This window comes from Xyrauchen texanus, chromosome 38 (genome assembly GCF_025860055.1).
Source record: "Xyrauchen texanus isolate HMW12.3.18 chromosome 38, RBS_HiC_50CHRs, whole genome shotgun sequence".
NCBI classification, from domain to species: domain Eukaryota; kingdom Metazoa; phylum Chordata; class Actinopteri; order Cypriniformes; family Catostomidae; genus Xyrauchen; species Xyrauchen texanus.
Window position 1 is genome coordinate 5095717 of NC_068313.1, and position 22972 is coordinate 5118688.

General features: G+C 37.1%; 1 protein-coding gene across 1 annotated transcript in view; it reads left to right on the forward strand.

Moving 5' to 3' along the window:
- LOC127631585 (bromodomain and WD repeat-containing protein 3-like) overlaps window positions 1-22972 on the forward strand; it is a 60052-nt gene that overhangs the window by 5302 nt on the left and 31778 nt on the right. The window contains exons 9-23 of the mRNA XM_052109818.1: window positions 2873-2973; window positions 3105-3175; window positions 3278-3378; window positions 10662-10702; window positions 10812-10913; window positions 11007-11160; window positions 13605-13739; window positions 13921-14049; window positions 14202-14427; window positions 16202-16387; window positions 17375-17558; window positions 18737-18827; window positions 18900-19040; window positions 19130-19203; window positions 20486-20696. Coding sequence (XP_051965778.1) covers window positions 2873-2973; window positions 3105-3175; window positions 3278-3378; window positions 10662-10702; window positions 10812-10913; window positions 11007-11160; window positions 13605-13739; window positions 13921-14049; window positions 14202-14427; window positions 16202-16387; window positions 17375-17558; window positions 18737-18827; window positions 18900-19040; window positions 19130-19203; window positions 20486-20696 — 1947 coding nt within the window. The remainder of the gene's footprint in view (window positions 1-2872; window positions 2974-3104; window positions 3176-3277; window positions 3379-10661; window positions 10703-10811; window positions 10914-11006; window positions 11161-13604; window positions 13740-13920; window positions 14050-14201; window positions 14428-16201; window positions 16388-17374; window positions 17559-18736; window positions 18828-18899; window positions 19041-19129; window positions 19204-20485; window positions 20697-22972) is intronic.

Here is a 22972-nt window from a genome sequence, read left to right on the forward strand (position 1 = left end):
ATAGAAATTATTTTGTTTACATTTTAAAAATAAAATGGCAGGCTCCTTTTTCTTGCAAATGCTACATTTATAGTTAAATCTGAATAATATTTTCTAGAGCCTGACTGATATGGGATTTTTGGGATTGATACGATTTTTGGGGGGGGGTGTGCCGATATGGTGGCCAATATTTTTGAGCTGGAATGAAAACAGACCTTTTTTATGAGGAATGTGCACCAGTTTTGCATAGATATGACTATGCAAATGTACTCTGAAGGCTACTTCAAATATTTTGATCAAAGAATATTTAACATTACTAATATGCATTTTCAACCAATTCTAGAAATGAACACTAAGAAAATAAAGAATAATTAAAAATACAATAAATAGCTAAATAAATATCTGTTCTGTATGTTCAGTATCAGTCAGTGGCTGACCATTTAAATAAAGAATAATTTCAAATAAAATAAATAGCTAAATAAACATCAGTACTCTTTAGTATCAGTCAATTGCTGACCATTTAAATAAAGAATACATATAAAAATGGATAAATACACATAAGTAGTACTGTTTAGAATTGGTCAAATGCCGACTATTTTAATACAGCCAGTCAATTAGGGACAGGTTGTAAAACAAGAAGCATTTATACCTGCCGAGCCTACAGTGGCAGTGGTGTTAAACCTTATTCTGCTATACAAGTTCAGGGGAAACTTTCAACGGTGGAAAACCAGACTTTAAAATATTATATTTTGTAAATGCAATGACTGGAATTGTTCGGTTGAAGGGGGTACCAAACTGCGAATCCTGAACAAAACGGTTTGGCGAATACATGTTTACACATTAGCTTCCACTCCGCTGACAAGGTATGAAAGTAGCTATGTGGTTAGCTAGTTAGCTATAAGCTCGATGTCACGGAGTGTAAAAGATGGACATTGTTTATTTTCTTTCCAGCATTGCATCTCACCAAGTAGGTAACAACATGGCGTTTAATCAACACTCAACAGACACAATCCGCACCGTTTTCTGCTGAGCTGCCAAAAGATGATCTTATGTTTACCTTTTGAATCCGCTACAGTACTGACTGCACTGACAAACTATAGATGGCTAGCATGGCAAACAGATGTGATAAACATGAGTGACATGTTTGTCAGGGACAGAGTTAATTGTTACTTTAGTTATATTGAATAGGGAAAATGATGAGGTCATTGTTTAATAACTTTCCAGTTTGTATTTCACAAAATAGTTATCAACTTACCGTGAAGACGGCGCTTAACTCCGCACTGTCTGCAGAACCACTGCACCTATGCATAAAAGGCATTTAAAAAGTAACAAAAATAAAGGCCTGGTCGTGAGACCTTCATATTACATAATCCAATTTATTTATTTTTTTCATTTAAATAAAAAAATCAACCAATGGGGTATAAAAGTACACGAAGTTCAACAAACACCCGTAAATGAAATGCCACATCAGAGCATCCTTGTTGTCTATAAGTGTGCATTTCTGTTGCTGTGCATGAGTGATCCACCTTTGAGTGAAAAAGGCATTGTGTCCCCAATTTGTGATTCCTAGTTAAATAAATTTGTGCTGCAGCTTTGCTGCATTAAAAACTGTGTTTTGGTGTCATGCACGTGTATATAACAGCAGATTTCACACATTTGTTGTATTGCAGCATTTCCTTTTAAATATAGAGTTAATTTAACGCTGGTTGCTGTTTATTTCAAATGTTGTATAATGGAATGTTCTGCCTTTTTTGTCCATGGCTGTTTGTTTATTTAGTTTATCCCTCCTAATTCATCTCTGGTACATGATTTCATTTCATTTATTTATTTATAAAGCACAAATAAACACAACAGAAGTTGACCACTGTGCTGTACAAATGAAAAAGTATAAAACAAACCACACACAATACAGTAACAGACAATAAAACACTAGGTTAGGGTTTAGCGAAAGTTATGTGGATTTGTGGATTTACATTAATTATTGGATCGTAGGGGTATAATAGTTTAGCATGGCACAATGCATCGTGATTCAAAAATGTGTCTGAGCATCATGCAGATTTATTTTTATATTTTTTTGTTAATTCTGTCCAATATGCGCATCGTCCTTCACCTACGTAATGCTGCTTAAAAACGGAAATCGCTTCATTGCACAAAAGGAGCTCATAAATTCGATTGCACTCTAACAGCCACAGGTTTACTATTATATACTGTATAATGATGAATATTGTGTATAATAATGCTATGGGGAAATATAATCCTAATGTCATGTCTGATTTGATTTCTTTAGTAAATTATTATTAAATTGGATGAGCATGCACTTCCATTAAATATGGATTTTTATGTAATCAGAGTTATTTTAGAAAGATACAGCTTTTTACTTTTAAAATATTTTAATGCATGTAATCCGGGACCGTGTGTTATAAGTATACCTAACCTAATTCTACATTTTCTGTAAACAGAATATTTAGATAAAATTTAAGAGTGACCATTTCCCTGTACTGGGCTGATTTTTAGTCCCAATATATCTCTAATCGACCATTTACAACTTTTGAATAAACTACGCTTCAAAAGAGAATGGTTTTAAATGCATGTTAACAATTTTACTTAAACATCAGATACACACAAGGTACTAATATTCTGTGTTTTTGCTCATTATGACCAGGTTACAGAATTACTCTAATGATGCAGCCATTGGGGAGCTTAACATGCAAATAAAAAGCTCATTAAAATCATAGCAATATTCATCATGTTGCCTAATCCTATATCGAGAGCAAAGTCACAGTGAAAATATTGTATATATTTTATGTACAGTTATTGCCCATGCTTTGTGTACATTAGGATAATTTGCTTGTATGACTGTTTAGGTATTTATACTACTTGTTTCTGTGTGTAGTTCTCTCCATTTCTCAAGGGCTCCAAAAGGTACATGGTCTCCACTGGAACTGATGCAACAGTGTGTTTCTGGCAGTGGGATGTGAATTGTAACGTTTTCAGGTGAGTGTACATCTAGGAATGAAAATATGAGAAACTCTTTTCTTGTGAGAGAACATAATGCTGTATTAATACTCGTTGGCAAAAGACTTGATGTAAACCTTTCCTATATCTTTCCTTTTAATATTCATCAGTGATCGTGTGCACAAATTCACAGAGAGGTCGAGACCAGGTGTTCAGATGGTCTGCTCTTCCTTTAGCCCTGGTAAGATCACGACTGCTGGAGTCTTTCCTATTGTTTTCTCTGGATATATGTTTGTGTGTTTAAGGTTTCCCCAATGTATACCTTTTGTTTTCCCTCATACAGGTGGCATGTTTCTTGCAACAGGAAGCACTGATGATGTCATCAGGATATACTACCTGGGCAGTGGCAGTCCAGAAAAACTAGCTGAGCTTAACTCTCACACAGTAAGAGCTCCCAGTTTAAAGGGACAGTTCACCTCAAAATGAATATTTTGACATAATTTACTCGCCACATGTCATTCCAAACCTTTACTCAATTTCTAATCTGTACTCCAAAAGATAATTATTTTCAGAATGGTCTGTCATAAGTGTTCATTATGGTGACACACACATGTAAAAACATGGCAGCATAAAAGTAGTCCATGCAACTTGTGCTCTATATTTTAGGTTTTCTGAAGCCGTATGATAGCTTTGTCTGAAGAAAAGACTGAAATTGAAAGCTGCGCTACTAAATTTTGTGCTCTCTAGCTACATCATTGGTTGAAACCTATAAGTGCAAATAACATCCAGAGGAACAGTTGTTGTGAGTGTTTATTTTATATAGAGCTGCAAGATTAACCGGAATAAAATTGAAATTGCGATATGACCTTGTGCTATTATTAAACTGCAGAGGGCTGCGATTTAATTAAATAAATAAATGGTGTGCTCGCTTCAGAGTTTGTGCGCTGATCTGTCCAGTCTGTGTCAAGCATCATTACAGTGTTTTCAGAGCGGTCCTGAGCTCCACAACTCCATCTCATGCTCAGAGTACTGGTGTAACCCAGGTGAAGCAATATTTATTTATTTTAATTTTTTTTTAATGATTATCTTCAGCGGTAGCAGCATCTCTGTCTCCGCTGCGCAACCTAATGTTGATGTAGGTGGCTTACACTTTTTTTTTTTCTCTCTCGCTTAACTATGATCAAGGACTGAGTCCATCAGAAGATTAAAGTCTCCTCCCAATATTATATCCTGAGGGTTGCCAGCGGCTTGCAACATCCCTTCAAAATCTATAAAAAAGCCCTGATCATCAGCGTTAGGTGTGTAAATATTAGCCAAAATTAACCTTTGCCCCTGAATTTCTGCTGAAACAATAATGACACCGAGCCGGAACTCAGTGAGCTTGCTCGATTTCCAGCTATTTGCTGGTTATGTCGAGCAGACACTGGAAGAGCTCCTCTAGGTATTTCACCATATCTCGGCCTTCTTCGTTCGCAGGAATTCCAAAATTTCTGACGTTGTTTCGCCGGTTACGATTCTCAAGGTCTTCCAACTTTTCCCAAATGCACTCCAAGTCCATCTTGGTCGCTAGCTGGTTAGCAGCTAATTCCCTCTCTGATGACTCCAGATAATAGATCCGTTTCTCGACGTCCCCCACTCTTGTAACCAACTCTTTGAATTTAGTCTCCATGGCAGTGATCGATCGACATATTACAGCAAGATCCTCCAAGTCAGCAACAACCTTCGTCAGCAATGCCATCATGTTCAGCCGTTGACGCTGAATCTTTCACCTCACTGGCCAAATTGAGTCCCTGGCCCTAATGTCTCAAAAAGCCTAAGGATTTTGTTTCTGAAATCTTGTCTTCATAGAACAGTTATGGAACGGGTGTATCGAATCTCACTTGTTCAATAAAACTAGCAAAGTGCACAGACCTCGACGTTCACACGTCCGAACCTTGTGTGGCATGAGGTTCACTCTTTGTATACAGTATTTTAATATGATTATTCAAGTGTTCTATCCACCACACATCAATATTTCTACTCTACTACATGCATCACAAAAATTATATATATACATTTTTTAATTGTGTCTGCTTCTATTCGTCTGTGTTAAAACCAATTAAGAAGAAACCACATTTTTTGTTTTTCATATTTGGGATTAAAAATAAAAAATTAATTTACGCAAAAGAACATTGATTGAAAACAAAGCATTGATATTAATAAAGTTTAATATTAACAATTTAAATAAAATCTAAGTAGCCTTAAAAGTAAACTTTGCTTCTAGCTTTTAAATGTATTAAACTAAGCCATGAAATAAAGTGTAAATACTGTAGTGCTTTAGGTATTTTAGTAACAGCAGCGATTAAACCTTAACAAAACCTGTAATCTAATGCAAAATAACAGGGATCTACCGATAAGGAAATTTTAGCCGACACGATAACTGATAATTCGGTGTGTTTTGAGGCCGATAAACGTATTTGCAGGTACATCTATATCTGGATATAAATTGACATTTTTTGTCTCATTACAAAACAACAGGCTCACCTTAAAGCCACAACCGGAGCACTTCTAATTAAATTGAGTGAGCTACTTTTATAAATGCAGTGCACGAGTTCACGCTACTAAGACGGACTGTAAACATGGACAAGTTCTTGAAAAGGAAAACTATTGACAATGGCTATGTGGGATAATGGTGTGCCATGGGTGTTTTTTAATCGTAAAAATTGTGCTGTGGCAGAAAAAAGGTTGGGAAATACTGACCTAAACCACAATGAGTTCATCTGCAAAAAAGCATCCAAAAGAAATCACACAGCAGTATTTAAATTCTGTAATGCAATTCTTACCGAGACTGCATGGACAATGTCAAACTTTTATCGGCACTTAGAAAGAAAGCATAAAGAAAGGTAAGCTAAGTGTAAGTGATGATAGCAAAGCTAGCTAGCTAACATTAGCAATTGGCCTCTTGCTGCAATCCTTTCAACTCAGTCGGATTTTCAAACTTCCTATTGAGAAAAGTGCAATGGAACACCACTTAAAATCGTAATTACAACTTGGAAAGTCGTGCAGAAATTTAAAAACTCTGATTTTGCCGAGATTCAGGTGCGTGACATCACACAATCTTTTTGGCACCCAGGAAGATGTACAAAATAAGTGAAAAATTAACTTTTATTAAATAATATAGATAAATGTATCTATATTATTTAATAAAAGTGAATTTTATAACGCAGAGTTCCTACATTACATGATATTAAAGCATGTTAAACAAACATTAGCTGTTCAAAACATGGTAAATGATTCTCTCTTTTGATAATCCTACACCTGCGAATGCTAGCGTTGCAGATTGTTTATGAATTGAGTTGCTAGGGGGCATCTCTGGTGACAGTCAAACACCTGCTAGGTTAATGGGAGTGTTGGCGTTTTGTTTCCTTTAACGTCATCTTCCGAGCATCTGGCATTGGAATGCCTTTAGTCAGAGATCGGAGATCTCAAATGGAATATCCCACATCCAATTTTAGTGGAATGCAGCATCTGTACCTAAACTCATCTTCACCCCTTACCCAAAGAGATTTAGTGAGTATTAACTATACATATACATATTAGCCACCTATGTATTTAATATTTTTGGGTGCTAGTTTCAGTTGCTTGCCAGCTATTTGCCACCCAGTAGCAGATCCTGGCATAGGCGATATAGGCAGGCACCTACGGTGGCATCGCTTTCTGAGGTGGCACGACAGGGTACCTGATCGATCAACCCTGCACAGAGCTTGCAAGTTTGTGGTGGGAGAAAGGTGCCATGAATTGCGCCACTGGCTCGCAATGGGAGAGAGGTGCCCCGAGTTGTTCCTAACAAAAGGGCTCTAAATTTACGTTACATTTATATAGCACTTTTCTGACACTACACTCAAAGCACCTTACACAGTGAACGGGGGACTCTCCTCAACCACCACCAGTGTGCAGCATCCACCTGGATGATGCGACGGCAGCTATCGTGCGCTCACCGCGCACCAGCTATTGGTGAAGATGAGAGAGTGGAGTGATAGAGCCAATTAATGGATAGGTATTATTAGGAAGCCATGATTGATAAGGGCCAATGGAGGAATTTGGCCCCCATGACCACAGAGTCAGGACCTCGGTTTAACGTCTCATCCAAAGGACAGTGCCTTTTTACAGTATAGTATCCCCGTCATTAAAGGAAGTGTGAGCACCCTCTGCTTGACTTCCTAATACCTCTTCCAACAGAAACCTTAGTTTTCCCAGGAGGTCTCCCCTCCAGGTACTGATCAGGCTCAGCTCTGCTTGGCTTCAGTAGGCAACCAGCCTTGAGCCAGCAGCCATATCGCCCTGATTATAGATGTTCATAATGCTTTCTTACAATCTGAACAAACATAAGATAACCATAATCAACAGTATAGGTACACTGATGTCTGGTCTTGTCTCAGTCTCGATACACTCTGGTTTTGACTTTAGGTGGTCTTAACTGCAACACTGCTTTAGAGAACATTGATACTACAGCAATGCTGTAAAAGAAGTCATGAATATTAGTAAATTTGTTACAGTAACTTCACTGGAAAAAATAGCCTATTAAAAAATTACAATCGGTAAACACAATATTCCCAATGTTCGATTCATTAAAGCATGATGACCAGTATAAGCTTCGACAACCCTACCAGAAAACAAATCGCTATGGTAACCCTGGTTCCCTGAAAGTATGGAACGAGATGCTGCATCATTAGTGACTATCTCCGAAGCCCTTTAAAAACGTGCAACTCTATTTGCAGATAGCGCTTGACGCTGCTCTCCTCTTGGGCTGCAACTAACAATTACTGTATTTTGATAGTCGATTGATATTCGGTTATTTCTTCAAATAATAGATTAATTGGTTAAATAACACATTTTATTTGATATAAAATCTGTATTTTATAAAAAACAAAAGTAAGATAAAAGGCATACAGATTTAGTACAATCTAGAGTACTGAATTCATGAGTCTCTACTCTAACAAAACTTTGAATAAAGCTTGAATTATGAAAGTTGAGTTTGAATTTAGTATTATTAGTTTCAGGACATATGAAAAACAGTTCCTTCAATTGTAAAAATTTACAAAACGTACTGTATTGTATGATGATTCATCATGGATTGAGTGGGACAAAAACAAAAAAATCAGCCCAGCTGAAATTATTATGAATAATTCTGCCCAGCTGAAAAATACATGATTATGTTAGATATATAGTATGCTTGTACACAGTCACTGATTACACACATTAAGTATTTAAAATAATATAGATTTCAAAATATTATCATCACAGATTACATGTTTCTAAACTGTTCTTTAAAAAAAATGTGTATGTTTATCCTTTAAAATAATGTTTGCCATGGTATAAATTTACTGGTGAAATTTGACATTGCATTTGGCAATATCAGGAGGGCTTATCAAATATCAGGACCCTTAGCATTATTATTATACATTTATATTCAGAATTATATACAGTTTAATACAGCATACTGTGGAGATTCACGATCACGTTGAAAATATCATAGTTGCTAATTGTATAACATGAGCTCTTTTGAGGATGTAGGAAATAATCTAAAATACTTTAAAAACCGGTATACGTTGACCTCTGAGACATCTGTATTATATCCATGAAAGCTGCATAACTGATTAAATTCAACCTGAAATCAAGTTATGTTGCACGAGTTTAATCATAATGATACTGCTACATTTCTCCATGGCGAGCGGTTTGATTTAAGCGGATGCGTGTGATGTTTAACAGAGACTCGCATGTGATAAACAGTTATGTGCAAATACAGAATACGTATACATGTCATGAATTCTTAACATGTATAAATGATAAAACATAGAAAATAGCAGTAAAATTTAAGTTATGTGCTGGAGAGAAACAACACACAAGCGCATCAAACAGCACATGCACTCTGTCAACACACCTGATGTCACAACTGCTCCACATTAAACTGTATGCTTTATTATGATTTTTGAAGTGTTTATTAAGTGCTCTTGTGTGCTGGCCAACTTGGATCGTGTTTTTCCCATCTTTTGTTGGTTTTCAAACGAGTTTCAACATGCAGCAAATTTTTACTGAGCTGTAAAGTAACATCATGATGGAGCTTCTCTGTGCTCACCACATTCCAGCTAATCGATGTTGTTGTCGTTGTCGATGATTTCCATTTACCGATAATTATAAATTTTAGCGTTTAGTTGTTGCAGCCCTACACTCCTCGATGTGCATGTCATCGCAAGCATGCAAGCCGGAACACCGCACCATTTCATCAGGATTTTCGACTGAAGGGAAAAGAGCACATGTCTCTTAAAATTCAGTGCACTAGCTTGCAAAGTAGTAAACGTTGAGAAATCAACCTTCCTTTGCAGTAATGATCTAGGAAGAGACTGGCATGTTGTAAAACCTGGCAAAGGTCCAGCCTGCAGCCAGACAGATGTGCTCCAAGGACACACGCTTAGACCATGCCCAGGAGGAGACCATAATCCTAGTAGAGTGCCCAGAAGGAGGCCATGCTCTTGGTAGAGTGAGCCTTAACACCCATGGGAAATTGTAAATCTTGTGATTCGTAAGCGAATGCAAAAGCTTCGACAACCCAATGAGAACATCTTTGTTTGGAGATGGCCAAAGCAAACAAAGAACTGATCTGTTAGCCTATATTGACTCGTACGATCAACATACATGAGTAACACACTCACAGGACAGAGCATGTTTATGTGCCTCATTCAAAATGAACGGAGGAGTAGAGAAAACTTGTAAGATAACAACTGGGCCCCTGAAAGAAGTGCCCAAAAAAAAAGTGCCCTTCCTTAGGCTTGAGAACGGCTTTTAACAAGCCCAGTCCAAATTCCAAGCTAGAGTCATTGACCAGTAGAGCCTGGAATTTCCCAATACGCTTTACTGAAGCCAAAGTGAGCAGCAGCACAATTTTCAAAGAAAGTATACATAAGCTTGCTGCATCAAGTGGCTCAAACGGGAACCCGTAAGTGCATTCAGAACAAGCGCTAAGTCCCAGAATGGGACAGTAGCGGGAAAGAGATTTCATGACCAGGGGAAGTGTACTCGCCAATAAACCACTCAAGGGGTCGTGGCCAGTCGCTTTAGCAGCATCATGGAGCATGTCACTCAAACACTCCTGCAAGAAGTGAAGTATTGACTGCACAGTGCAACACTCTGGGTCCTCACCATGGGAGCAATGCTGCGTTCCATTCAACACAAAGTTAGATTTTTCAAACTTCCTTCGGGGAAACATACACTCACAAGTGCAATAACGTTTTCAAACACCTATGATAAAGGATTCACTTTCTGGTGCAAGTGTCAATGGCGAAGCCAGGCTCGTCCATCTGTGAATCAACTCGCTGATGATGTGCTGTAACAATTGTGAAGCAAAGTCTCGTCCGTTCAATGAAGCACAAAGTAAAAATCAAAAACCGTAAAGCTTCCCCTTACACTGTAGTGCAAGTTTCAAATATATATCAATTCAGATATAGCATGTCAAGACATGTTGCACCAAGTTTGACATCAGTGATGTCAGACATCATTGCATCTCTCATCTTATTGAGTTCAAACCTGATATTTCAGAGATATGGCTGAGGGGAATATTTGCAGCAAGTTATCATATTTGTGTGAACTGTAAAATATTGAAAATTTGCATTGTGTGATTTTAATTTGTGATTCACAAGTGTTTGTGGGGATATTTCTGTTACCTTTTGTTGGAGTATCATTTTTATTTGCAGGACAAGGTGGACAGTATCCAGTTTTGCCATTCAGGAGAGAGGTATTATTGATGGTTTACTGCAAACAAAATGTTTTTACTTTTATTTTAATTTTTTTATTTATTTTTTTTTTATTATTATTATAAAAAAAAAATTATCTCTCACTGTCAGGTTTGTGAGTGGCAGTCGAGATGGAACTGCTCGTATATGGCGTCTGGATCAGAGACATCAATGGAACAGTATATTATTGGACATGTCTGCCACACTTCCAGGGTATGCACAATACAAATGTCAAATACATTTTTCATTGATGGTGACTTAATCAGCAGCTAAAGTAGTCGCTTGCTTGCTTCATGTTTCCTGTAGATCTGCACCTTTAACAGAGGATGGAAGTTTCTTTAAACCCAAAGTCACCATGGTTTCCTGGGATCGCCATGACAGCACAGTCATTACGGCTGTCAACAATCATCTCCTCAAAGTGTGGAATTCCTTCACAGGGCAGTTGCTACACATTTTAAAAGTAAGATCATTTTCCACTGCTGTGATTGTTTATATAATATAGGTGTGAGTATGCTTGGCCATTGCACTTTCACCATTTTATCAATGTTATCTTCGCAAATGCAACAAATTTAAATGATTGAGACAATCATTTAAAATCTAGTCGCCATTGGCGACAGTCGGGAACACTTTGTGTACATTCATATTAGAACTGGGTAAAATGTAATACTTTCTGATATATTACGATCTTCTTTTGAACGATCTCGATATTTATGATTTAATCCCAAGATTGAACTTTACTGTGCATCCCACTACTACAATGAGAAAAATATCACTTGTATTTGGAACCAGATTACCCACTATGCGACTAATATGTCTGATTATCCAATGGATGATAAATATTCAGATTTCAGTCACCAGTGATTGAGTAGTATATTGGTGAGGAATTTTAGCACCATGTTGAAAGTAAAAGTTTGGTTTGATTAATTCTGTGTAATGTGTGTCCAATGATGAGATCCACACAATCCAATTGTCATTGAATAATGTCCCTTTTTACATTTTCTTTACAGTCTGTTGTTGATAAAAAAAAAAATTCTAATTTAATTCTTTACACATATTCGCATCGTATAAATGAGGAAAATCCAACGAGAGAGTCCTCTCTCATTAATATGCGCTCATTTACAGATGCTCTTTACAGAACAGGCAGTTTTCTTAAATATGCAGCATTATCTGGGAGTCATATGTTAGCAAAGTAGACATTATTACTGAAATATACCCATATGAATCCATATCGAATCAAATAGATTCGAGTAGAGCGCTGGTTTAGGAGTCAGTGGCTCCGTAGTCTTTTAAAAAAAATTTTTTTATTGTTTTTATCTGGAGCCCTGTTCGGTGTGAACCCGAGCCCTTTTGTGCTGAGAGACACTGACAAGAGAGCAAAACTGCTAAAGACATCCATATTTGTCATCTTCAGTGCATTGAATGCACAGTTTTAGGATTCCAATTAGCATTTTTATCTTAAATTCAAAATATATTTGAATTTTGGTGCGCAATACTGTGGCAGCTCATCAAAATTGTAGCACAGCAGTCTTTGCAGACGGTAATAAAGACATCATGCAAGATATGAGCAGAACATGTGTGAAGTCTTCGTGATCAGAAATTCTGTCTGTCCAAGAGTAATAATTATTTCACAGACTAGTTTTTTTTTTTTCTTTTTTTATTCTTTTGTGCAAAATTCAACTGTCGGTGAATGTTCTGCGTTTAAATCCACTTTTCCACCTTCGGGCTAAATGGTTTGTGTTGACAAGTGAACAATATTTTTCCACTGTGGTGCTGCAAAATCATATTGGGAATGGACTGACTGGTCAAGTTGAAATCTTTATTATCCTCAAGAGGCAGTTTATGATGTAGACCGCAGTGAGCGAACACACACACACACACACACACACACACACACACACACACACACACACACACACACACACAAATATATATAAACTCACACAATTTAACCTCGAACATAAAAAAAAAAAAAAAAAACCTCGCTAAGGTATCTCTGCTGGGAACGGATTGTAATTGATGCTTCGCTAAACTTCGCCCCCCTTAGTTACGGTTGCTCACTTTAACGAGCTCTGCAGAACTCCCCATTGGAATGAAAGGGAGATTGCTGTGAAGGATGTTTTTTTTTTTTGTTGTTTGTTTTGGCAAAATTGTTTAAAAAAAAAAGTGCTTTTATGTGGGCTGGTATGAAGGGTGACATTTGTAACATCTTTGCAACATTACACATCTAATAACATTGGGTTAAGTGAACAGAGCTTTTTAAAACATCTCATAACACTCATTTTGATGCTGCAAACTGTTTATTTACAATCGCTTTAATTATGACTTGAATCAAATGATAAAATAATTAACATTCAGTTATTAGCATTAATTTTCTTTGGAGCAAATGTTACATGTTAATTTGGGAATGAAGGCTAACCCAGTTTAATCCATAACATGCTCTTCTCCAGATTCTTAAAAATAATTGTTTTTAAAAAGAAATATATACTCTGCGGGTATTCTCTCTGGGTAACTCGTGTCACTAATACAAATGACCTGGCAACAAGGTTTTTTTAAATTTAGATTTTGATAAAATCCCCTTTAAAAGTACTCCGACACGCATTACTTCCATAGGCGGTCATTGGAAAATGGCAAACGCGTTTGAGTAATGGTGGCAGGGCAACAGTTCCTAAGAGTGGATTGGCCACAAAGCTTTTAACGCGGGGCTTAGCGAAGGGTCAGTTGAACCGTGCTTAATTGGAAATGCTACGGTAACCATTCCAGAGCTCAGAAACATTTAACCTTAAGTTGGAAAAGCTGCTTAAGTCTACACAGTCCTGTTCTCAGACCAGTGGTTAAATAGATTGGTCATATTGAGTTATATGCGCTATAGAATTAAATGCAATTTTTTTTTATGTCCCCCCACAGGGTCATGAGGCGGAGGTGTTTGTTTTGGAGCCACACCCCTATGACCCTCGGGTCATGCTTTCTGCTGGCCATGATGGAAATGTCTTCATATGGGACCTCATTAGAGGCACCAAAATTCTGCATTATTTTAACATGGTATAGTATCCCAAACTTTGTTTCAATTCTAGCACTAATACATCCACAAGATATATTAGATGCTGTTTTATTGAGATGAGCTATTAAATAACTTTTAAATTTGATATGATTCCAGTTTATAAACACTGGAATTTAGCAGAAGATATTTTGTCCTGGCTTTAATAGTATATGTGTTGTGTAGATTGAAGGTCAAGGACATGGTGCGGTGTTCGACTGCAAGTTCATGCCTGATGGTCTTCGCTTTGCCTGCACAGACTCTCATGGACATCTGGTTATTTTTGGCTTTGGAAGCTCCAAACCTTATGAAAAGGTGTGTGTGTGATTTTATGAACAAGCTGGTCATTTAATATAATCTGATATCTGGCTTGCACAGACTATTGGTATAAAACAGCTCAGAATTCCTAAATATATTCCCCCCCCCTCCCCCCTTTTTATTTTTATTCTCTCTTAAATGATCCTTAGCTTCCAGACCAGGTCTTCTTCCACACAGACTACCGGCCGCTCATCCGGGACTCAAACGGGTTTGTTCTGGATGAGCAGACTCAGCAGGCCCCTCATCTCATGCCTTCTCCCTTCCTGGTGGACGTGGACGGCAACCCTCATCCACCCAGATACCAAAGACTGGTCCCAGGAAGAGAAAACATTGCAGATGAACACCTTGTTCCTCAACTGGGCTATGTTGCTATGAGTAAGATGCTGCGGCATTGTCATAATGTTGTAATTCGTCCCTAGTTCACTGTTGACTAGGAGCTTGCCGAAGTAGAATGTGAACAGTGCACATATCAGACTTAGGAGTAGGGAACTGGTTCTCAGAATATTTCGTTCCATTCATTGCATTCAGTTTTGTTAACCGTTCTTGAACATCTGCGTGCCTCCGCTGATGCTGACTGAATCAATGCTAAAATACAACAGAGGTGTTTACTGCACGCCATACAACAAGCAACCACGATGATCTTAAACATTATATAATGTAGTAATGTTTCATAATGTTTATTAAAGTTAGTATAAAGTGGTACCTATAGTATTTTTTGAAGTAATGTCCACAGGTCCTTTTGAATTATCATGAAAACCTGTTTTAACTCTATTCAGTATTTTAATTTCTCAGATGTGTTGAATACACACCATCACATCTATAAGGCAACCCATTTAAAGCCTAAAACATATGGCATATAAAAGTAAAAAATACAAATATAGCCTCAAGCGGCAAATGCCTGGGTCCAGTGTAGGTATGGCTCCCAAAAAATGATACATTAACCAGTTGTATTTATTTAGAAAAGATCTTGTGAAGTACAGTATCAGTTTGAATCAGTCTGATGATTCACTGACTAAATCAGTTAGAGCGATTATTGATTTCTTCACTGAATTGCAAGAAAATGTATCATTAATGAGTGATGCTATTGTTTGAGTCAAAATGAGAGTATGTGTGTGCTTCTACACATTATGTTAACAACCTGTCAGTGATTATAATGATTTAAAGGGATAGTTCACCCAAAAACTCTTTCGTTTATCTCATGCCATCCCAGATATGTATGACTTTCTTCTGCAGAAGACAAATTATGATTTTTAGAAGAACATTTCAGCTCTGTAGGTCCAATAAAATGCAAGTGTTTTGACGCTCCAAAAGCACACAAAGGCATCATAAAAGTAATCCATATGACTCCATTCTTTTAATCCAAATCTTCAGAAGTGATATGATAGGTGATGGTGAGAAACATTAGTATTTAAGCTTTATTAGTTCAGACGATATCTGATTAATAGATATAGATATAATAGGTATGAGTTATCTAACTCGTTATACAATGTTATGTAATGTATATTATTAGTTGATAATAAAGCTGTTTTTGCTAGTAATTCTCCCTGCCCAGTATGGGGTGATATGCATGAAGAATGTGCATCACCAAAAACACAAGAAGAATGTGGAAGTGGAGATTAACTGTGCAGGGAGGAGAATTTATAGTAAAAAATGACTTAGTTTCTCACCCACACCTATCATATCCTTTCTGAACAAACTGATTTAACCACCAGAGTCTTATGGATTACTTTTATGCTGATTTATGTGATTTTTAGAGCTTCAAAAGGCACCAATTCTCTTGCATTGAATGGACCTACAAAGCTGAGATATTCTAAAAAACATCAATTTGATTTCAGCAGATAGTGACATATCTGGGATGGCATGAGGGTGAGCAATTGATAAGATAATTTTCATTTTTGGGTGAACCATCCCTTCAACCATCCCTTCTATTCTATTCAGAATAGAGTTTTGTCTTAATAAATTATTCTTTAATAATAATAAAAAAACAAACATTTTAATATGTTTAAGAAAGCTGGTATTGTATTTTAGTACTGTTACTTGTGTGGCCCCCACTCGACAGATAATCATAATTAAGTAGAATAACCACAGATAAGTTATGTTTTGGTCTTTCTGTTCTACACTGCTGAAAATCACTGTGTTTTTACTACAGGTGATGGTGAGGTGGTGGAGCAGGTGATCAGTCAGCAGCCAGTGGAAAGCGAGGAGCCTCGCCACAGCGCCTTGGATTATGCCATCCGCCAGCTTCAGGAACATCAGGAAAGACAGGCTGCAACTCAGGTGGAGGGTGCTGGTCTTGCCCCTGCCAATGTGCCGGAGCCTGGAACACCACGCAGAGGTGCCTATGGGTTTTTCAATGGCAGAACACCCCACATAGCAGTGTCAGAAACCACTTTAAATTGCAAAAGTAGAGTTAAATAATACTATTAATGTTAGCAAATGAGGTATGCAAGATTTTTTAAAAATGTTACTCTCATTAATTGTTGTTAATCTCAATAATTGTATGTTGATATTTTCTCAATAGACACATTTTGAAGGACCTATACTCTGAACTAGCATTTAATTATGTGTATTCGTAGAGTGTCACCCTTTTAAAGGAATAGTTCACCCAAAAATGAAAATTCTCATAATTTACTCACTCTCATGCCATACCAGATGTGAATGACTTTCTTCAGCAGAACAAAAATGAAGATTTTTAGAACAATATTTCAGCTCTGTAGGTACATAAACGGCAAGTGAATGGGTGCCATCTTTTTGAAGCTACACATATAACCATCATAAAAATAATCCATATGATTTCAGTGGTCTAATAATGTCTTTTGAAGTGAAATGATAGGTGTAAGAAATAGATCAATTTTTAAAACCTTTTTAAACTAAAAATGTACTTTTGGCCAGCTGTAGTTTGTACTTTGACGAGTGCAGAGTTCAAACTGCCTCTTGTGTGATGTATGCACGTTATCCTCTGCATAGATATTCGTGCATAGATCTCTTAGCAGCTGTTTCTATGAACCACGGTACTGTTTTGACCAAAAATCAGTTTATGCAGTGGTCTGAGCAAGGATCTTGGTCTGAGGCCTCTCCTCCACTCACTCGCTTGCATTCAAACCGATTCAAACAGCTCTTCTTGTTGACCATTCCAGGATGTTGCAACAGTTGACTTATCCAAACCAAATAATATATATATATATATATATATATATATATATATATATATATAAATATAAATTTTTTTTAATTATTTATTTTGGGGTAAACTATTCCTTTTATGCCGATTGATTATTGAAGCTCCTCCCAGCCACTAAAACCGGTGTCTTTGATTACGCAGTGTCATTGAACGAGCGCATGGAGGTGCAGTCTCCTCCTAACGTGGGTTTACGGCGTAGTGGACAGGTTGAGGGAGTGCGGCAGATGCATCAGAACGCTCCTCGCAGTCAGATGGCCACAGAAAGAGACCTTCAGGCCTGGAGACGCCGGGTGGTCGTGCCAGAACTTACAGTGAGCGGATACAGGTGAAATACTCAAATGTGCTCAATAGCGACTGCCCATGGTTTTAATGACTCTTGTATGTTGTCAGACAATTTCGGTTGAGGTTGTGCTTTGATTTACGCAAGTTTAAGATCTGTTTAATTCGATTTTCTGCTATACCCAAAAATGGCATAATTTGGTTGGTCTCTGAAGAATGGCACCCAACAACATCATTACACCACTGTGCATGTAACGGGACATACTGTTGTTCAAAGTGAAAGTAAATTATTGTGATTTATTGTTTGCATAAATAATTGATCTTTTTACTTAACATTCTAGTCATTCATTCTCATCATTTTAAGATTAACAAATAGATACAGCCTAAAACAAAGACGAAAAAATGCATGAATATAATAACATATAATGGATATAATAGTAATAATTCCCATGGTCATGGTGAAACTGGAAATATCAGGGAATTGTACTGTTGTTTTTTACATGCCTGGTAAATCATGTAGCTTAATAAAATCTCTGAAGTCATGGAAAAGTCATGGAAATTTCTTTAACTCTTCCCCGCCAAACACAGAATTTTCCGGGTATCCGTGTTTTAGGTGGTATACGGTAAGGAAGACCTGCGCGCATGTTTTGAAAGAGTACGCATCTCTTTGATCAAAGAAACAGACTGCGATCATCTCAAACGTGAAGAAGTGGAACACCATACTAATACTAAAGCACTTGTTTGATAAAAATTTTTGTCTGAAATGTTGTTTTTTGACAAAACCTACCTCTGTACAAGTGGCAATAAAAAAAGAACAAATGAAGATAAAATAAAATCGTTTTTTTTTGCCTAAAAGCAGAGGCTCAGATCTTTATTTTGATATATAGCATCTTCATATATTCATGGAAGAAAATATTCTGCGGGCCATTAAAGTTTAGCGAAAATCGTCAAAAACCCTGGCGGTGGCTGGCAACTTTTTTTAAAAACGCTGGCGGGGAAAGAGTTAATGAATATGTTTTTTTTTTTTTTGTAAAGGGTGGGAACCCTGAATATAAAAATATATAAATACATAAAAAATGTTGACCAGTCATTTCTGCTTATCTGTTACAGGACACTTCAAATAAAAATAACCATTATTATTGTAAAGTATCAGTTGTTCTCTAGGTTGGGTTATTCCAAAACATAGTGCACAGACTTAACTATACAAATGACTTGTTCATTTAGGGCACAGGAGTCATTCAGATCATCCAAGGGTGATGAGGAGGTTACCCTTTACAACACAAAGAAACGGAGGGTGACCCACACAAGCTTCAAGGTAGGCTCTTGTTTTCGAGGTGTTTATCAAAACTGAGTGAACATCACTAATGTCAGATTGTTCTGCCTATAGGATGATTCGGATGAAGAAGGGCCATGCGTCAAACGTACTCTGTCACGCAAACGGCAGAAAAACTTAGAGCGTAAAGAGAGTCTGGCTGAAGAGTACATGGAGTTCTCATGTGAGGAGGGGGAGGAGACCGCTTCTTCTGAGGTTCAGTATTTTCTGTTTTTAAAACACTATGACACCTTTTGTGTAATTTCAGACATGCCAATAATGATTTGTTTGTGTCATTGGTGTAGGACAGTGAAATAGAGGGAAGTGATGCTGATTTATCAGTTGAGGATGAAGAGGAATGGAACAGTGATGGTTCAAGGTACTTTTGCTGCCACCATTGTTGTTTTATAGTCAACATAAAATTGCAATTGTCCCCATTTACTTTCCTAATACAAATTGATGTACTTAACCCTTTCCCCGCCAAACACGGAATTTTCCGTGTTTTATGAAAAAACGCTTCCCCGCCAAACACGGAATTTTCCGGGTTTCCGTGTTTTAGGTGTTATACGGTAAGGAAGACCCCTGCGCATGTTTTGAAAGAGTACGCAACTCTTTGATCAAAGAAACAGACTGCGATCGTCTCAAACATGAAGAAGTGGAGTATGAGAAGCTCAAAATATCAGACATAAACATGCCTTTTTCTCAGCTTTTTGTCTGAAATGTTGTTTTTTGACAAAACCTACCTCTGTTCAAGTCGCAATAAAAAAAGAACAAATGAAGATAAAATAAAATCGTTTGTTTTGCCTAAAAGCAGAGGCCCAGATCTTTATTTTGATATATAGCATCTTCATATATTCATGGAAGAAAATATTCTGCGGGCCATTAAAGTTTAGCGAAAATCGTCAAAAACCCTGGCGGTGGCTGGCAACTTTTTTTTTAAAAACGCTGGCGGGGAAAGAGTTAATGCTGCTTGATTCCAATTTCAAAAAATATAGATCTTGTCTTTTGTAATCTTGTATCAAAATGTAATAACTTGACTCTGAAATTATGTCATGTAGGCCATATAGAGGAAATCTTTTCAAACAGCAAAGTAGCCGTTTAGGCTACTGTTGTAGGTAATATAGCCTTTCTAAAGTCTTGCCAATATTTAATGCAGAAATTAAATGTTAATATTATAAAAGTTTCAGCAATAAAAGCAAAAAATATTTTTGAAAGAAGCATTACCATTAGGATACGTGGAGATGCTGTTAAAGGGTTAACTTAAGAGGTTGACCAACAGTAGATTTTGCCGATACCGATATCTAAGGTGGTGGAATAGTCCGATAACTGATTAATCGGCTGATTTATTTAATTTATAGAATGGAAGACTTTCCTTACTGTGATGGACATTGAGGCTACAAGAGTCCAAAATTAATACAATCCCAGCAGTTTATCGCACAAACAAAATCCCAATAACCAGAAAAAAAAAATAAGCTTGGAATACACTGCAATCCATTGCAATCAAATACAAACTTGTATTCAGGTCTGGCTCTATTCTGAAATGGACAGCCCACTTTTCAACTTCCAATTAATTCTTGATGTTTTCCCAGTAATTGGCCTCTAATATATTGTACACCCCTACAGATTCATAATGGACAATGTTTCTTTTGTTTATAATGAAGCCACTCCTCCAGCGATTATTCCGACTGGACAGCAGATGCTAGATTCCGTGTGCGGCCGCCGGCGTCTTCCTCCAGAAGGCGTGCTTGCCGCATGATCAGCAGTTCTGAGGAAGAGGATGTTGAAGATGCAGCCGATGAAGAGCAAACTCTTGATGAAGAGCAGATTTCTTCACCCCGAACGCACAAGAAGTCCAAAAGCAAAACACCAAAGGTGCTGCAAAAATGCTGGACAACATGCATCACAACCATTACTATAACTATTGCTAATCCTTGTGTGGTCCTGTTAATGAGACAGTCTTTCTTAGAACTTTGAACTGTCAGTTGTTACTTGGGTTGTCATTACCAAAATGTCTGTAGTTCATACCAATTCTAGTGAAATTTCACTGTTCTCAATACCACAGCAAAAGGTATTCTGCTATTAAACGCACTCCTTCATTTAAAAGTTAAATATTAATGTAAAGAAAATTCAGTTAAAACATTGGCACGTGGCCTTCAAGTATTTCTTACTGAAGTAAACATTGCTTCAGGGTTTAAGTCAGGCAAAGGTATGGCAAAGAAACAAATGAAATGCAATAAAACAAATAAAAGCAGTAGATCAAATCGACAACTTAAGTGAGCAGTGTTAGAAGTTGTCAGACAGCACAACATATTAAGAAATATTGAGAAAGTCTAAGAAAGATTGGTTCGTTCCGGACTGTGAGACAACATGAAAATGGTTGCCCCATCTCACTGTTTCTACACTTTAGGTTAGCTGCATGAAAATACAACAGAGCTGTGTACACCACATGCGCTCTGGGGTGAAGATGGCACTGATCTTTCATGTGTCTGATATGACTCCGATGGTTCAGCTAAGCAAGATTTGTGACCGGACAATTTATCGTGGTTCCAAAGCACTTTTAGACTAGAAACTACTATTTTTATTTTTTTTATTTATTTTTTTTTCCCCCTAGCATTTGCTTTATTAATCAACATGTTTCGATCCTATTGATGATAAACCGATACAGTGTCCGAAATTGCCCCCATCCACTATATAGTGCACTATTTTGGATGTCGGACATTTTAGAGTAGTGTCTGAATTCGTTCCCTACATCTTGTTCCGTGCAGTGTATGTACACTCACTGACAGCATATTGCCCGTAGTCCAACGCGGTGAGTACTGACTTGGTGAGAGACGCCAGTTCACAGCTTGTAGTTTTTTTACTTTTTGACATTTCAAAACTTGATTAAAAGTAACAATAAAATATAACAATTTAAAATCGAACAGTTTGTTATTTAGCAATAGATGAAAGTGAGTTTGTTCTTCACTAATTCACTGAGGTAATATTAACCAACTCAGACCACGCACAGTGGGAATAATTCAAATATTCGGTTGTCACCACCTACTGGCTAACATGTGTAATTTCAAAATTAAAGCCAGTAACTCCTTACAGATACACTTTAGTTTAGAACAGCATGAATGCGGAGTGATACGCACACAGTGAAACGTCCGAGTAATGATGGTGTAACACATCAGTGCTCATGGATGTCTCTTGTCGAATCAGATTTGAGGACCGGATCGAACTGTGGTATATTTAACTATAGCAAACAGTACATTTAAGCTGCACTTTTTAGATGTACTGTACTTTGTTTGTTTGTTTGTGGTAGATTTGCATTTTAAGGAAAATATATAAATGGTTCATAAAGACTTGCATTACCTACATTTTCTCTTAGGGGTTACCCCCATACAGTATCTTTCCTTTATATATATCTGGAAGAAGATCCGCCATGGTCCACTACTTTGGTTGTCTTTGGGCCACAATGTCATCATTGTTGCCCAGTTATTAAGAGACTTCAGACTGAAGATATATGATTTCTTATTTTTTTTCTTATTTTTACAAAGCAGTCTACTATTGCTGCCAACTTGGAAATGTATAATAACTATTCTAGAAAATGTTAATTTTTTTACACATTGACATTAATCAATGATACAAGTTATTATTGTCTGGACCTTTGGTGGGATGGAAATGTTGAGACCGGACCTCTTGGAAACTTAATTGAATACCCCTGATCTAATGGTTGACCGAAAGTGGATATGATAACTAAGGTGGTGGAAATGGCTAATAACCGATTAATTGCCTGATAGTTTTTAAAATCGATCTATCCATTTTATTTTTTGGTGTGACTAGGTTATCCACCTTGAATGTGGAGCTCTTCCGGGATAAGCCACCTCCAGCCATTTCAGTAATACAAAAATGCAAATTTATACTGCTTTATATTGCGGGCTGGTAATACACGTCATCATATTATTATTTTCATGAACACATTGGATTGTAACTCATATAGTTTTACTGCTTATTGCATTTTGGGACCATTTTACCACATGCTGTAGCACAGGCAGAATTGATGAGAGATCTGGGGCCGGTTGCAACAGCAATACATACGTTACAACTTAGCCTAGTTGTGGCGTAAATGGGTACTAAGTCACAATTTACGCACCACTAAATATTAG